An 18398-nucleotide genomic window follows, 5' to 3' on the forward strand; every position below is an offset into this window, starting at 1 on the left:
TAACCAATAAATAAACACTCGCGGACCACCTAACTCCACAAATATCAAAAAACACATCGTTTTTCTAGAACAGATTACAAATCGCCTGAAAATGGTACAATCAAGTGGTAACATGTGTGATGAAGGTGTTGCGCTGGGCTATATCATGCAATCGAAAGGGAAACTTAACATTGCTCCATTGTGGAGATATTCCCGCGAGAGTGCGGAAAACTTCAATTGATTAATTAATTTCAAATGTGAAATGTTACCAATATACTCACGGACCACCAGTGGTCCGCGGACCACACTTTGAGAAGCACTGCGTCTATATGTACATAGACAGTATGACAATATGACGACAACAATGGGAAAAAGCTCACAAAGATCAAAAATAAATAATTTAAGTACAAAACTGAAACAAGGAACAATAATCACAAATAAAACAAATAAGAATAAATATAGGGGGGAAGGAAATAGGGGGTGTGGTCAAATGGTGATCATATTTTTAAGTTATTTTAATTTACTTTTTTAAACAACAGCAACCAGAAAAAGCTAAATAAATAAATAACGTAATGTAAAAAATAAACAATGATTAAAAACAAATAATAACAGATACAAATCCAATTAATTTGGGGAATAAACTAATAGGGGTTTAGTCTTTACATATTTTACATATTGAGTTAATTTCCTTTTTGAAGTACCAGTAATAAAAATGGTGGTCATAATAAGTGCATTTATGTAGAGTTTATATTCTTTTCACTTCCTTTCATAGTCTCTCTGTGTTGCATTGTGCACAGACCCAGTTTACTTTAAATGCAGTTTCAACCACAGTCTATGGTTTCAACACGCCCTCTCCAGCAGGGTGAGTTAATCCGCTGGCTGGGAGGTTCCTCTGTCTACTGACGCACGCGCTGACAGCAACATGGAGCTCGAGGAGGAGTTGTTTCTGCGCATGTCCGCGTGTGCACGGCCAGAAACAGACAGATAGCTGCTGAATTGAGGAAAAACTGGCAAAGACAAAGGACTGAGACACATTTACAGAACCAGGAGACACTATATTGAGTTTTTACACCGGTTTATAATAGCCAAGGTGTTCGAGGACCACCAGGAAGCGGACAGGTGAGTGTTTCTGCTGAACAAATGAAGTTATAAGGCATAAAGGAAGCGTTGTGGTTGTGTTTGCTGTAGTCACGTAAAGCAGCCTGAGGATTGTTGCTACATATCTGTTAGTATCATGGATTAAAAGCATGTGTTATGTTTGTGTTTAATCCCTGTTAATGGACTGTAGGATCGCTGTGATAATTGTTAGGGCTATTTTTACTGAACAGACTGCTTCCTCTACCCAGTCCTAGAAATGTTTACCTTCTCTTTTAAGGGTCTGCTGAACAGGAGGAGATTGTAACCAGCCTGTACTGTCATTTCAGATATCTAAAACCAGTTTAAATTCAAATAAGAGGTGATTTGAAGTGTTTTTGAGGTGTTAAAATGCTAATCAGACTCAGTTAGGGTGTCATTTTGAGCTCTGCTAACATGTGGTGGGGATTTGTGACCAATTTCTGTTATTTAAAATAGCTTAAATACAATATTGTAAAAAGAAAGGCAAGCTTATCAAAATAGCTTTAAGACATATTGTGAAAGAAACACATTGTAAAAAGAAATGTAAATAGATATGTAAAAAAATATGTATATAGAACTTATAGAAAACATTATATATTAAAGTATTACAACAAAATAAATGCATTATAAAAATACATTTAAATACCTTTTTAAAGCCAAGAAAATAGAAATGAAGTCAAGCTAAAATAGAATAAAGTTTAAAATACAACAATCAAAGTTACAGTGCTGTGTAAAATATGAATAATTGTTTGATTTAATCCAAATAAAATAGAAAAGTCTTGACTTAAAAGAAGCGAGAGTTCCTGTTTTCTGGTTGGTTTTAGATATTTGAAGCAGATCCTAATAACACAGATTCTCTTTCTGTCTTTTTCAGGTTCTTTGACTCTCCAAGCATCGAATCCTTGTTGAATCCAGTGGAACCCACCCCTCCTGGTCGATGGAAATACCTGCAAATCTCTAGTCTCGTATGGAAACAGCTGCAAGCCGGAGATGGAGGAAGTGGAAACACACAACTCTTTTGTGGAGTAATCGTCATTTCGCTTCGGGAGCATCTTTGTTAGCTGGCAGATCCATCATCTTGAGTTCCTGTTGACCTTTTCTCCACGTCTAGAGAGCAGGTGTTACACCCCCCCCCCCCCCGCTCCTCTCGGCTGGGAGGTTGCTCTGGTAATGGTTGCCATGATGCTGATGTAGCGTCGGAAGCTGGTAGTTAACCAAATTTCATTAAAAAATCTGCTCAGAATTAGGCAAGATATAGTCGATTTGGTAGAGAATCGCTCAGTGCGTTGTAAATGCGTTTAGGTACCAAAACTACCACACCCAGAGAGGGCAACAGTACACACATCCTTTACTCAAGTAGAAGTACAGGTACTCGTGTTTAAAAAAGTACTGACTAAACTTCTTTACTCAAGTGAAAGTAAAGAGGCTTTGAAATGTACTTCAGTAAAAAGTACCCATAGCTAGCAGCTGTTTTAAAGAGTACCTGACCTCCCTTTATATTAATAGAACAATAATGTCATTGTTAGCTAATGAATGTTTCCATGCTGAACAACGGCAACATGACAACGTTTCCATTGGTCCCTCTTCTTTAGAGAAGACCAGGAAATGATGGATACACGGATCGTGTTCAAATCAATAGGCACGCAATGACTCTAAAGAATAATGATCACGCATCAAACACACATTCAGACTAAAGGAACCAGCTGTTTGGAAAATGAGAGAAGTAGAAAGTAAAGGTATTTGAGTTCAACATGTAAGAAGTAGAAAGTACAGGTATTTGAGTTCAACATGTAAGAAGTAGAAGGTACAGGTATTTGAGTTCAACATGTAAGAAGTAGAAAGTACAGGTATTTGAGTTCAACATGTAAGAAGTAGAAAGTACAGGTATTTGAGTTCAACATGTAAGAAGTAGAAAGTACAGGTATTTGAGTTCAACATGTGAGAAGTAGAAAGTACAGGTATTTGAGTTCAACATGTAAGAAGTAGAAAGTACAGGTATTTGGGTTCAACATGTAAGAAGTAGAAAGTACAGGTATTTGTGTTCAAAATGTAAGAAGTAGAAAGTACAGGTATTTGTGTTCAACATGTAAGAAGTAGAAAGTACAGGTATTTGGGTTCAACATGTAAGAAGTAGAAGTACAGGTATTTGTGTTCAACATGTAAGAAGTAGAAAGTACAGGTATTTGTGTTCAAAATGTAAGAAGTAGAAAGTACAGGTATTTGTGTTCAACATGTGAGAAGTAGAAAGTACAGGTATTTGTGTTCAACATGTGAGAAGTAGAAAGTACAGGTATTTGAGTTCAACATGTAAGAAGTAGAAAGTACAGGTATTTGAGTTCAACATGTAAGAAGTAGAAAGTACAGGTATTTGTGTTCAACATGTAAGAAGTAGAAAGTACAGGTATTTGGGTTCAACATGTAAGAAGTAGAAAGTACAGGTATTTGTGTTCAACATGTAAGAAGTAGAAAGTACAGGTATTTGAGTTCAACATGTAAGAAGTAGAAAGTACAGGTATTTGAGTTCAACATGTAAGAAGTAGAAAGTACAGGTATTTGTGTTCAACATGTAAGAAGTAGAAAGTACAGGTATTTGGGTTCAACATGTGAGAAGTAGAAAGTACAGGTATTTGTGTTCAACATGTAAGAAGTAGAAAGTACAGGTATTTGTGTTCAACATGAGAGAAGTAGAAAGTACAGGTATTTGAGTTCAACATGTGAGAAGTAGAAAGTACAGGTATTTGTGTTCAACATGTAAGAAGTAGAAAGTACAGGTATTTGTGTTCAACATGAGAGAAGTAGAAAGTACAGGTATTTGAGTTCAACATGTAAGAAGTAGAAAGTACAGGTATTTGTGTTCAACATGTAAGAAGTAGAAAGTTCAGGTATTTGTGTTCAACATGTAAGAAGTAGAAAGTACAGGTATTTGTGTTCAACATGTAAGAAGTAGAAAGTACAGGTATTTGTGTTCAACGTGTAAGAAGTAGAAAGTACAGGTATTTGAGTTCAACATGTAAGAAGTAGAAAGTTCAGGTATTTGTGTTCAAAATGTGAGAAGTCAAAGTAAAAAGTCCTCAGAAAAATAAGTAGTGGAGTAAAGTACGGATACCAGAAAAATGTACTTAAGTGCAGTAACAAAGTATTTGTACTCCACTACTTCCCACCTCTGGATATACCCAAAAAGTAGTACATTAAATGCAGTATACCATAAATACTAGGATGTCATACTGGTCATTTTGCAGAAAGCAGCATGCTATCCTGGCCTACAATCCTTTGTAAAGCAGATAGAAGGATAAGAAGATCTAGTCCTAACTATATGAATACTGCATGTAACAGTACAAATAACATATTATGGAAAAGTTATTAGTAAAAATGTGTGGGAACCCTGTATGATGTCAATGTATACAGTAGTATGTCAATATTGAGCTTGTGTTTATGACATCTTGTACACAATCTGTTAATTTCTCTCTTTTTGTTAATTTGTTGTAGGCTTTCTCCCATGCTGATGTAGCGTCGTGAAGCTGGTAGTTGTGGAGCTGGAGGAGAAGGAGGTGTTGGAGGTGGAGGAGGAGGTGAACGTTTGGGGATGGGCAGCGCTCCATATCCAGCGGGGGAGTGGAAGGGGAAGGGGAGAGGAGGCCTTCAGGAGCTGGGCTGCATGCGCTGGAAGGTCAGCAAGCAGAAAGGAGGAGGAGGAGGAGGAGGAAGAGAGGCAGCAGAGGAGAGGAGGTAATCATGTTTCTCTATCACCAGCAGTGTGAACCTTGAAATGTTGGGTACCCCAAAGTTTTATGGTAGAAATGTTTAGGATGGGTCCCCAGTAATTACAAACTGTCGGATGCTAACTTGGTTAGGTTAGCATAAGTTTACTGTTAATTAGCATATGTAGACAACAGCGAAAAAATGGTAGGCTGCTTTGGACAATCTTGGCGTGGCTTTTGAGGTATAATGAGGATGTTGAATCTATTTGACAGTTTAAGGGTCCAACATTTCAGTTTTGAGTCCTCCTCTTAAAATAGTTCACTATCTGTGTTTTTAATTTTTGTTTTACTTGTATGTATGCACCACAACACCAAGTCAAATTCCTCGTACGTGTCAACCCACCTGGTAATAAACCCGTTTCTGATTTAAAATTGATCACAATTCAGTCCGACAACTCACGTGTTTCTTAATATGTCTATTAGAAGCAGCATATAGTTTGAGTTTGGCATCTAGGCTCGGCCTCATCACTGGCTGGGGAAGCTGGGGCGGAAGCTGGGGCGGAAGCTGGGGAGGAAGCTGGGGCGGAAGCTGGGGAGGAAGCTGGGTGGAAGCTGGGGCGGAAGCTGGGGCGGAAGCTGGGGCGGAAGCTGGGGCGGAAGCTGGGGCGGAAGCTGGGGCGGAAGCTGGGGCGGAAACTGGGGCGGAAGCTGGGATGGAAGCTGGGCCGGAAGCTGGGTGGAAGCTGGGGCGGAAGCTGGGGCGGAAACTGTGCCGGAAGCTGGGTGGAAGCTGGGGCGGAAGCTGGGCCGGAAGCTGGGTGGAAGCTGGGGCGGAAGCTGGGGCGGAAACTGGGGCGGAAGCTGGGATGGAATCTGGGCCGGAAGCTGGGCCGGAAGCTGGGGCGGAAGCTGGGGTGGAAGCTGGGGTGGAAGCTGGGGTGGTGGTGGGGCAGGCGAGCAGCAGCAACATGAAACACAGCAGCAGGAAGATGAACGTAGCAATAGCAAGTGAACACAGCAGTGGCAGCACAGCGAGGCAGAGGCAGGAAGACCTGGCAGCTTAAATAGAGCGGCAAGTTAAGGAGAATGTGTTTGGTTGGTTTGTAAGAGGGACGAGGCGCGTCACGTGTTAATGTATGATTTGGTGCTCGAGTTGACTGCCTGAACTAGCTCGCAGGCTTCGCCCTATGTATGGCCACTATCTGGTTAAAACTGTCATTTTAAATCCTGAAAATGTCAGAAATTGACTTAATAACCCCCAGAACTACTCCAAAATGTTCCAAATCGAACAAGCCATTTTTTTGTACTATTGTCTTCAATTGCTTTTTATTGCTAATTAATGCAACTTGTGTTAATTGTGCAAATTGCCCAACATATGCAAGATATCATCCTGCAGTTTCTATGTGCTGGGGACCCCTGCTATACATTTCTATCATAAAACTTAGGACTACTCAACATTTCTGGGTTCACAGTGCTGCCAGACTGCTATAGCTGTGCATAACATGACAATAACGCCTTTAATATTTGGCTCTTTGAGGTGCAGGGATCCCACGGACCCTCAGCAGGATCTCTCGTCCTCCTCTTCCTCCCTCACCCCTCCTCTTCCTCCCCCTCTGACCCCCCTGCCCATTTATCACGAGAAGCAGCGGCGGGAGCTGTGCGCCCTTCACGCCCTGAACAACGTCTTCCAGGACGGCACGGCCTTCAGCAGGGACACCCTGCAGGAGATCTACCAGAGGTGGGAGAGCCGGGGTTACCAGGGGCACGAAATGTGTGGGAAAAGTTGTGTAAAATGAATTTTTTCACAACTGGGATAAGGTTGGAATTGGAAGAAAGGAGTAGTTTAAAGTATCGATTGTTTTGTCTCTTGGGTAAGAATATGTTCACAATCTAATAGGGGGATATACTGTATTTCCATGCTTTTGGGAATATGACTTTATATTGAGATTCAAATTTGTGTAGGATATTAAAGGTCTCCTATCATGCAAAATGCACTTCCTGATGTCTTTTATACATATAGATGTGTCCCCGGTGTGTCGGGGAACTCATGCAGCGTCAGAAAATAAAACCCTCTCTCTTTTCCTCCGTACCCAAATCTCTAAAAACGGGGGAACAACGGAGCTGATCCAGATTTGCGTCCGATATGACGTAATATCTGAAATGTGGACCCACGGCCCTATCAGAAACGTTACTATCAGAAACAATGCCCGACTGTCTTGGACGTTATATGGTCGGTGTTTACATTAGCATCGCTAACACTCAGAGCTAACCAGTACTGGAGAGCATGTGTGTGAAGAAGCAGGAAGTAAAAAGGAACTCACCTTGTGGTATAACCGGCAAGAGAGAAAGCCTTTGAGCTCCAGACTGTTTCAGAGAGAATCCTTGATCTAATAATCCTTGCGTTTCATCACCGCAGCATTTTAGACAGTATCTGCCAGGTCCCGCATGAGCTGGCATAAGCTCCGCCCCCTCTTATTTTAATTTGTTTCAGTTTTAAAAACAAAAAAAGCTTTATTTTTTATTTAGCCTTTATTTATACAGGTGAACATCTCATTGAGACACAGGGTCTCGTTCTCAAGAGACCTGTTTATACCCAGAATCAGCACTTTTGAAACAGGAAGTGAAATAGAGGGATATGAGGCATGGCTAGAATGGATGATCTGTTTTTTTGTTGTTGAGCAAAACACTTCATATACATGTTTTTTATATTTTTCTATATATCTGAAACCTATGTTATTGCCTAAAAATAGCATGATAGGTGAGCTTTAAAGAAAGATTAAGAAGGAGCATGGTGTTTTCCTTCTAAGTCTTCCCTAAATTCCAGAAATGTCCCCCCGAAATGTTGTGCGTTGTTCTGTTAATATCCGTTACATTCCATAAAAAGAGTTTAACTAAAGTTACGCAAAATAAGTTGCTTGTTTTACGGGCGCTGTTAAAAACATGGAGTCTGCCTGACCCAGAGGATGTTGAGGCTATTCAGGGACACAGAGCCGATTAGACTCTTCCCCGGTAACTGGATTGAATTCTAATTAATAATAAGTGTCATGTTCAATTTCTCCAGTTTCTAACAAAACAAATGCAATTTTAAAAAAATCTACATTTTGTAAAGAAGACTTAATCTCTCAATGCATTTTCCCTGTGTTTCAAAACCCAAACTACCGTACGTTTTAATATACCCAATGCATAGTGTGCCGTAAATACCAGGGTGTCCTACTGGTCACATCTCTATCCCACAATCCTTTGCAAAGCAGAGAGAAGTTTTAGTATTTGTAGATCTAGTATCGTCCACTTGTATGAATCCTGCATGCGACAGTGTGTAAGGGAAGCTGCAGTACATACGTTTGTTTACATGTGATTGTTGACTGATCAAAGCTTAAAAATGGTCTCTACTTATTTGATATATGGCTATAAAGGTCAGACTATTCATATTTTCAAACAGTTTTAACAATGAAATGGAAATAGGGTAACACAGTTGAGGGAAACATTATGTCAATATTTCTTCTGTGTATTTATATACGTTTATAATCTCCTAATTTCTCTCTCTGTCGACAGGCTTTCTCCCAGCACTCTGGTGACGCCGCACAAGAAGAGCATGCTGGGAAACGGGAACTACGATGTAAACGTCATCATGGCGGCGCTGCAGACCCGCGGGTTCGAGGCCGTTTGGTGGGATAAAAGAAGGTAAGACGGGCGGGAAACTTCCATCAACTAATACATATCATATGTAACTTTTCGGCATTTAAAATTTATAAAAACGACTAGACCTTTGCGATATATTTTCGGTTTCTCTACCTACATTTTCCCTAATGATTCAAACACTAGGGAAATCTGTTATTGTCATAGTAGTGTTGTATCCCCTGCAGAAGCTGTCAAAAAGTGCCCTTATATACAGTTTAAGCTGCATTTCTACCATACTTTTTTAAGATCTTGGTCTTTTTTTACTTTATATTATATCCTCGTGTAGGATTTTAGTCATTAGACGTCTGGAAGTTATCCGAGGCAGCCAAACGGTGTAGGAGAAACACGGATTTCTACGGAGCCCCTAAAGGGACATGAAAAAAAAAAAAAAAAACAGAGAGAGAAAAAAAAAGTCAGGATAACGGGTTAGTATTTCGTGCGCACAAGATACTTTCTGGTGTGCACGAGATACTAACTTGTGCGCACGAGATACTTTCTGGTGAGCACGAGAAAGTTTCTCGTGCTCACCAGAAAGTATCTCGCACTTTTTTTTTTCAGAAAGTTACCGGTGCGCCAAGGAGGAAGTGAAGCGCACAGGAGACAACCATTTCATTGCAGACTGTTGTGTTTACGTGGGGAAATGACAGTGCATACATTATTTAAGATATATATCGTACTTAGACTTCACTTTAAGGACATTTCGGCCAGGGGTGTGTGGTCACTCCGGAGGCAGCGGGACGTGTAACTCAGAGAAGATCAGCACCAGCGCTCAAAGAGCTTTTACGCACCGCCTACACTGTGTTTACCTTCATTGAACAGCGGACTGGGACTAAAAATCAGCCCGGGAATCGCACCCTGCCAAGCCCACGTAAACTGTCAACGGGCGGCCCACTTCTGTGTGTGTGTGTGTGTGTGTGTGTGTGTGTGTGTGTGTGTGTGTGTGTGTGTGTGTGTGTGTGTGTGTGTGTGTGTGTGTGGTGTGTGTGTGTGTGTGTGTGTGTGTGTGTGTGTGTGTGTGTGTGTGTGTGTGTGTGGTGTGTGTGTGTGTGTGTTGTGGTGTGTGTGTGTGTGGTGTGTGTGTGTGGGTGTGTGTGTGTGTGTGTGTGTGTGTGTGTGTGTGTGGTGTGTGTGTGTGGTGTGTGTGTGTGTGTGTTTGGTGTGTGTGTGTGTTGTGTGTTGTGTGTGTGTGTGTGTGTGTGTGTGTGTGTGTGTGTGTGTGGTGTGTGTTGTGTGTGTGTGTGTGTGGTGTGTGTGTGTGTGTTTGTTGCGGGCAGCAGGTACTCTGAGAGTCACGGACATTAATTCATAGCTCAAAGCAGACTGGTTTACAGACTCTCCTGTTTTTTGCCAGTCCGGTGCTTAAACCAATAGCTCTACAAACCTGGCCGAAATGTCCATAAAATTAAGTCTGACTTCAAAATATATCTCAAATAATGTATGCACTGTCATTTCCCCACGTAAACATAACAGTCTGCAATGAAATGGTTGTCTCGTGTTCCACTTCCTCCTTGGTGCATCGGTAACTTTCTCAAAAAAAATAAAGTCAGGATAACGGATTCGTTTCTCGTGCGCACGAGAAACGAATCCGTTTTCCTGACTTTATTTTTTTTCTCTCTTCTTTTTCTTTTCCATGTCCCTTTAGGGCAGGGGTCCCCAAACTTTTTCCTGTGAGGGCCACATCACTTTTCCCTTCTCTGATGGGGGCCGGGTCAGTTTGTAACAGAAAAAGTGTGACGATCGCATGGGTGTCTAAACGTAAACATTTATTGTTTTCTAGAAAGCCACACATAACCAAATATTAATAACCCTTTCCGGGATCTTCACAGAAAAAAAGTCAGGAAATAAATAATAACACTATTAATGAAATAAATAACACTATTTATGAAATAAATAATAACCAAATAACCCTCTCTGGGTTCTTCACAGAAAAAAAGTCCATTGAAAATTACTGTAACTTTCTGTTGCGCCGTGCACAATCTTAACAGGTAAAAGTTTAGCTTAGTTGTCAGAGCAGAATCTCTCAAAATAAACGTGGATTTACGTAAAAAAAACTATTTTTTCGGGGTTCGGGTGTTTTGTTTGATTTTAAACAAACAAAGTCTTGGCTTTCAGAATATGAAACTTTAATTTCCAATTTATTTATTTCTCACTCGCAATCTGCTCTTCCGCAGCGCCGCCCCCCCCTCACTCCGCTGAAATTATGAATGTAAGAGTATAGTAATCATAGATAACACTGCAGGGTCCGTTACAGTTTGTTTTCATCTGATTTCAATTAAACAAAGTCTTGGCTTTCAGAATATTAAACTTGTTTCGGCAAAATTCAGAAGATAAATACAACTTTGAAGCTTCGGCATAATTACAAGCGGAGAACGGCAGGCATAACAACAGCCGGTGTTTCTCGTGAGTGTTTTCCCCGGGAAACAAACACAATACACACAAACGCAAAATTACACAAGCACACACACTCACACACACACGTATACTGATGTAAACAAGATGAAAGTCTTTCTCTGGTCTGCATCCCCTTAACAATTGTATGTTTTGAGCCAATATACAAGCTGTTAATAAACTTTTCAATCAATCAATCAATCAATACACACACACTCGCGAGCTTCCCCTCTAAACGAAAATATCTTCCCTCTGTAGTATTTTGATCATTTGCTAATAATCAATCAGATCGATGGATTCCAGAGAAGAGACAACTTTGAAGGCCTTTTTCTCAAAATGATGACTCTGTGATAGTCATTATATAATGTGACATATTTCGCTTAATATTTGAAGAACAAAAACAATCCTGATATCATTAGAAAGCTAGGAATATCCTCTTTCCAACAGTGTATACAACTCAAAAGGTGTCTTCGGGTCAATGCGACTGATTTCGATAGAGCAGCTCACAACATTTTGACAGGGGCTAGTCTAGGATTCGCGTGGCCAGACTGAAAAAAAAAAATAAATAAATCATAATGCGTTTCTGGTATTGTTCAGGGGGCCGGGCCAAATGTGGAGGCGGGCCTTAGTTTGTGGACCACTGCTTTAGGGGCTCCGTAGATTTCTGACGTAAAACAGCTTATTTTAGGGTTTTTATCTTCATTTCTTACTGAAAAAATACAAATTACAATAGATATGCTTACAAAATTACACTTTTTGTACCTTAGATACATACACTCATGTCTGGACATTATTAAGATCTTCATTAGTAATACTTTTTCTTATATGCAAAGGCACTATCTTCTGTGTCCGTTTGTTTTGGAGAGAAGGAGACCTCTGCGCATAAATCCACTATCAGTATGAAAATAAAATCCCAACCACGAGAAAATGACGACAATTGTGGTGCAGACGAAAACTCCCATGATCCCACGCTGTTTCATAATGTCAACAAACTATTGTGTTGTTTTGCTAAAGAGACGCCTTAGCAGCAGAACATATCTTGTTGTTGGTTTGACTCCCACTGAGTAAACATGAGGTAAACGTCTTAAAGTGTCCTCGTTAGCATGATCTCTGTGATTAGTCAGCGTTCCTGCTTCCCTCACTCAGTCTTACAGCTGACGCTTTTATCAGTAAAACGATAATGTTATCAGCAGAGCCTTATTCCTGTTTCTGTGTCCTCAACAGGAACAAAATGACTCTTAATCTGGAGACAGTAACAGCTGATTGATGCAACACAGTGAAGAATGTCATTACGGATTATATATATATGTGTCATTGTAGGGCTTTAGATTTGGTCAAAGTAATGATTGTTGTAATTATACCTCACTTTGTGTTGCATTTGATTGCTTACGGGAAACTCTGACAGTCAAAATGTCTCCCAATATAGGATCACTTCAGCACTAAACCACACAATTATAATGTAATTTGGACATAAAGCAAATATGTACATTAAAGTTGATTAAAGAAGGGAAAATAATCGGTACAGCAGCATATTATAAATCGGCTTATTCCAATATATTTTCTGTTTGATTTGGAGCTTTTATTTTTGAAGTTTTATCACGATATGCCTTATTCTGATTCTGATATTAAATGACTTTTCCTCCTTCAGGGATGTGGGCAGCATCGAGCTGTCCAACGTGACAGGCTTCATCCTGAACGTCCCATCTAACCTGCGCTGGGGTCCTCTGATGCTGCCGCTCAAACGCCAGCACTGGATGGGAGTCAGGGAGGTGGGGGGGGTCTACTACAACCTGGACTCCAAGCTGCGCAGCCCTCAGCCAATCGGAGCGCCCGACCACGTCAGGTGAGTGTGTGTGTGTGTGTTGAGATTCAGATCAATTATGGATTTAAAGGGGACCTATTATGCAAAATCCACTTCTTCATGTCTCTTCTACATCAACATGTGTCCCCTCTTCTTCATGTCTCTTCTACATCAACATGTGTCCCCTCTTCTTCATGTCTCTTCTACATCAACATGTGTCCCCTCTTCTTCATGTCTCTTCTACATCAACATGTGTCCCCTCTTCTTCATGTCTCTTCTACATCAACATGTGTCCTCTCTTCTTCATGTCTCTTCTACATCAACATGTGTCCCCTCTTCTTCATGTCTCTTCTACATCAACATGTGTCCCCTCTTCTTCATGTCTCTTCTACATCAACATGTGTCCCCTCTTCTTCATGTCTCTTCTACATCAACATGTGTCCCTTCTTCTCCATGTCTCTTCTACATCAACATGTGTCCCTTTTTCTTCATGTCTCTTCTACATCAACATGTGTCCCCTCTTCTTCATGTCTCTTCTACATCAACATGTGTCCCCTCTTCTTCATGTCTCTTCTACATCAACATGTGTCCCTTCTTCTCCATGTCTCTTCTACATCAACATGTGTCCCTTCTTCTTCATGTCTCTTCTACATCAACATGTGTCCCCTCTTCTTCATGTCTCTTCTACATCAACATGTGTCCCTTCTTCTCCATGTCTCTTCTACATCAACATGTGTCCCCTCTTCTTCATGTCTCTTCTACATCAACATGTGTCCCCTCTTCTTCATGTCTCTTCTACATCAACATGTGTCCCTTCTTCTCCATGTCTCTTCTACATCAACATGTGTCCCTTCTTCTTCATGTCTCTTCTACATCAACATGTGTCCCCTCTTCTTCATGTCTCTTCTACATCAACATGTGTCCCCTCTTCTTCATCATGTCTCTTCTACATCAACATGTGTCCCCTCTTCTTCATGTCTGTTCTACATCAACATGTGTCCCTTCTTCTCCATGTCTCTTCTACATCAACATGTGTCCCCTCTTCTTCATGTCTCTTCTACATCAACATGTGTCCCCTCTTCTTCATGTCTCTTCTACATCAACATGTGTCCCCTCTTCTTCATGTCTCTTCTACATCAACATATGTCCCCTCTTCTTCATGTCTCTTCTACATCAACATGTGTCCCCTCTTCTCCATGTCTCTTCTACATCAACATGTGTCCCCTCTTCTTCATGTCTCTTCTACATCAACATATGTCCCCTCTTCTTCATGTCTCTTCTACATCAACATGTGTCCCCTCTTCTCCATGTCTCTTCTACATCAACATGTTTCCCCTCTTCTTCATGTCTCTTCTACATCAACATGTGTCCCCTCTTCTTCATGTCTCTTCTACATCAACATGTTTCCCCTCTTCTTCATGTCTCTTCTACATCAACACGTGTCCCCTCTTCTTCATGTCTCTTCTACATCAACATGTGTCCCCTCTGTGTAAAGAGACTCTGAAAGTTTCAGGAACAAAGATTCTCTCTCTTTTTGATCCATTTCTATAAAAACCTGTCTGAAAATGAGCTGATCAGATGTTGGCCACTTTATGATGTCATAATGTTTTTTTGGCTCCTCAAGTAATTATTTATTAGTAACAGACAGAGAATCAGCACTTTGGAAACAGGGCAGAGGGGATTATGGGTAATGCTGCAATGATCGGTTTGGTGTTTCAGCCAATCAGAAACAGGTTCTGTATATATCTGAGACCTGTGATATATTGATGAAAAACAGTATAATAGGATTCATCTGTCACATGCAGGAGCTTTTGGTGGTGGTCATTTTAAGATGTATTTTGTTGATCTGTAACCCTTTGTGACAAGACTTTATATAGAATTAGACGTAGCCATCATGACAGTTTATAGACTCTGGTTTTGAAGTCTTGAATTTGACATTTCAGCCGTCACCACATTTGTTTTTTTGCAACCAGAAGGGACACAAAAGCCTGGAGCTGAGTACAACCAGACAATGGAAAGACATTTTTAGGCAACAAAATGCTATAATTACTTTTCATGAACTGGAAACAAACTATAAAAGGGGTAAAAGTTCAAGGATGACAACACGGAAAACACTGTGGTAGCGAACTGTCAATCACAAGTTAGCCCCGCCCCTTTTGTGTGTTTTAGTGATTTTTTTTTGTGTGTCTTTCTAACTTTTGTACAAAGCATATATTGTATATAAAAATTGGTCGTAGCCATTCAAACAATTAACCAGAATGTTACAATTTAACTTTCTTAGGCTGAAAACAAATGTAATGGTTTACAATTGAGTCAGTTCGGAGACAAAAACAGAGACCACATCATGGTAGAGACCTGTCTGTCACAAGGTAGCCCCGCCCTAAAGCGGACCCTTATCATCTATTTTACTCTAAGTGGGACCATTATTTACAAAATGAACATTATGTAGTATGAAAGAGGTCTTTAAACTACTGATTCAGGCCAGAAAACTAAGGTTTACAATGTTTTCTAATGTAAAAAGATCAAGCGAGAAGTAGGGTCATTTTCTCATAGACTTCTATACAATCAGACGTCTTATTTCAAACAGTGGAGTCGCCCCCTACTGGACATTAGGGATATTAAGAGATACTATAAATACTAAGTTTGTCACTAAAACGGCATATTCAGCTATGTGGCCAATAATGAATAGTAACAGGGAAAATGTGTTTAGTGATTATATGTCAGTTGTGTTTTTGGGGCTCCAATGGCGCATTTCCACTGCAGGACCTCGCACGGCTTAGTACGGTATAGTTAGGCCTTGGTAGGCCAGGCTCACTTTATGCTGCGTTTCCATTACAGTTTAGTAACTGGGGCAGTAACTATAGTAACGCAGTGTAGGCGGAGCCGTGATGTCATCTTCAATGCGAACCACAAAACCAACATTAGCCGTTAGCTGTTAGCCCTCAGAGCTCACAGCTCCTCATATCTGTTCAGAAACTAGACACAAGTTAAACAAGTACAAACCACAGACTGTCTGTGTCATGGCGAATACAGTCGCTGGTTTATTTATGTCTGTAGGTCGTTGTTGTGAGTGTAGACGGTTGGAGCATATATAACGTTAGCTTTAGAAAACACGCATTTTAAAAGGTTTTTCGCCTGCATTAATTCATGGTTTTTACTAACCGGTATCAGTATGTTGTTACTTCGGCATCATTTAGAAACGTGTATTACAATTAAATCACGGTCAAATATGTTCATTTTCTTGTAGTTATAGCCCCCTTGCCACCGATTCTCTCACTAGTTTAGCATATTCAGCCGGGTTGTTGGCCGGACGATTTTGGAGGGCCAGAAAACTGTGAGAAAGCACCCGTTAGCCGGAACTACCCCTGGTGGAAACGCAACCAAAACGGGCCGGGTTTGGCACGGCACGCTTAAACCGTGCTACGCGCTGCAGTGGAAATGCGCCATAAGTGTCTTTAAAGTAGGTCTATCCCTTTATACAGATGCAGCATACAGTATAGATATTAAAAACATGTCATTATCTTTCCTATTATTTGTTAAGAGTGCATATTTGTGCTCTATACATGTCCTAAATGTACTCAAAATAATGTTAAATATAAGTTTCTATGGTTTTTAACCTAAAATAAATGTTTTTCAAGTAGTGTTTTCTATACGAATTTCTGTAAAACAGTTGATCTTTGGGGTTTTATTATCATAATAATAAATGGCGTTGCTATTTTTCCTCATGGCAGGAAGTTTCTCCGGCAGCAGCTGCGAGGGAAGAACTGTGAGCTCCTATTGGTCGTCTCAGAGGAAGTGGAGGCGCACCAAACATGGCGGACGGACGGCTAACGGTTCAACCTGCCGCTCTTAACGGGCCAATCACAGGACAGGAAGTCGTGCACAGCCAATCACGTGGATGCAGGATGTTCTTCTCCTCCCTTTCTTTTTGAGGTTTTGTTTACACGGCCATTGCTGGACTCTTTATCGGAGAGGATGCAAAGCAATGAAGGAAGCAAACACTTTACAGGGACAATCACAGTCCTTTACTCACAACATACTTATACAAATATTGTGTTTTTATATATATATATATATATTGACTATTTTTCATTGTCAGTTTTTGTTTCTTTTTACTGTTTCCAAAGTGATGGGAGTTTATGAAAAATGCTGATTATCCGCAGTGACGCTCCCGGCTTCAGCCATGTTTCCACAGACGTGTTTCCCGTCCTTCACTTTCACCAAAGCGTGCCCTTTCTGCCTCTTTTTTTCATCTCATCACAGGTCAAAATGGAGTGATTCATCACGTTGCCAACTTTGTATTTCATCCACTTTCCAAACACAGTTTTATATTATGCAACAGAGCAATGCAACTCCCGGGCCGAGCACTCGCTCTGCTGGATCTCTCACTCAGTTTCCTAGAAGTAATGGCGTCATTAATCCAGTTTTCTGTGATTGTTCACATTGAAACGGTTTCTCTAAAGTAGAGAGGGGGACAGGAAATAAGGCTAAAGTTATGGTGTTCATCTCGTATTAGAGTTATACTGCATACAATACAAGAAGACATCTAATTAGGGAGAAAAACCTTCTATCTTAATTATTCAAACTCACAGAAATGTGCCATACTTTATGTAAACAGTTGGCATGACTTTGCAAAAGCTAGATCTGGGGGTTATTGTGCTAACGATACTCATGTCTGATTGGACTGAAATTAGTTCTAGATGTAATATATTTCAAATGAGGGTGATAAGAGAAAGTGTTTCTATTTTTGTTGAAATGTAATCTTACAAAATGACACATTGACCGTACCTAATTTAAAATGTTCAGCCCCAGGGAGAGTTATTTTTGACTTTTAAAGAGGGCCTGTCGTGCTTTTGGGGGTATGATAAATGTTTGAGCATTAAAGCATGTCACAGTAGAGACACTACATACACACATGAAACCTGAAACTGAGTATAATAGGGCCCCTTTAAAACACTTTGAAACACTCAGCGAGGGTCTCAAATGTGCAAGAGGACGTTTTAGAAAAGTGGATTTAGGAGGAGATGAAGCGCAGTGTGCCTAGGTGTAGAGAAATGTAAAAAAGAACGGTTTTTTTGGTGGATTTCTGTGAAAAGAGCCTTACGAGAGATTCCTCTGTTTGTAGCTTTCAAATCAGCTCAAGAGAAACTGTTATTTCTATTGTGTCTAAATGACGATATTGGCCTTAACTTGTTTACATTTCAAATATATATGTGTTGCTCTGAAAGAATAAGATGCCATTTATCAGGAGATTTAATCCAAAGCACCAATTTATCAGATCACATCATTTAAATATGATGTTTTCACTTTTGCAGCCAAGGGCTTTGTGTCGTTTCTTTTGGACCTTCAACCTCTAAATGTCGCGTTATGTCAACGTGAAGCATCAGAGAGGTTTTCATTCATTTGCTTTTGGAGATTTTTGGACCCACTCACATCATATCTCACGGTTGCATTTATTCAACATGTGCTTTTCTTGTTGCCATGACAATCCATTCAGCCCTTCCCACTGAAGGAATCCTGATATTGTTGTATTTTTTTTATGTTTTGCATAGAAATAAAATGCTTATAATGGCACTTTATGTACAAACGACAGTGTGTTTGTATTTAATCCGTCATGTTTTGCTCTCACAGGGTTATTGTTCAGTTTATTTCAGTAGAGGAATTAATGTATAACATTTACTCGTGCTTTTAAACAATTTGTAGGTATTTTATTTGTATTTTATGTTTCTTTATACTTC

The 18398-nt window shown here is 40.2% G+C and overlaps 1 protein-coding gene across 4 annotated transcripts; it reads left to right on the plus strand.

Annotated features, from left to right (window-relative positions):
- Positions 1 to 892: 892 nt before the first annotated feature.
- josd1 (Josephin domain containing 1) lies at positions 893 to 18252 on the plus strand. Of its 4 annotated transcripts, none has more exons than XM_034201022.1 (7): positions 893 to 1098; positions 1970 to 2301; positions 4582 to 4821; positions 6331 to 6531; positions 8346 to 8474; positions 12508 to 12702; positions 16392 to 18252. In XM_034201022.1, exons 3-7 carry the CDS (start codon positions 4679 to 4681, stop codon positions 16489 to 16491), a joined length of 768 nt encoding a protein of 255 aa, XP_034056913.1. In that variant the 5' UTR covers positions 893 to 1098; positions 1970 to 2301; positions 4582 to 4678; the 3' UTR covers positions 16492 to 18252. The 4 variants fall into 4 exon arrangements, with proteins under 4 accessions (XP_034056913.1, XP_034056916.1, XP_034056914.1 ...); XM_034201025.1 differs by having other exon boundaries at positions 6337 to 6531; XM_034201023.1 differs by having other exon boundaries at positions 1970 to 2262.
- Positions 18253 to 18398: the final 146 nt, after the last annotated feature.

The sequence above is a fragment of the Gymnodraco acuticeps genome, unplaced genomic scaffold (genome assembly GCF_902827175.1).
Source record: "Gymnodraco acuticeps unplaced genomic scaffold, fGymAcu1.1, whole genome shotgun sequence".
Taxonomy (NCBI): Eukaryota; Metazoa; Chordata; class Actinopteri; order Perciformes; family Bathydraconidae; genus Gymnodraco; species Gymnodraco acuticeps.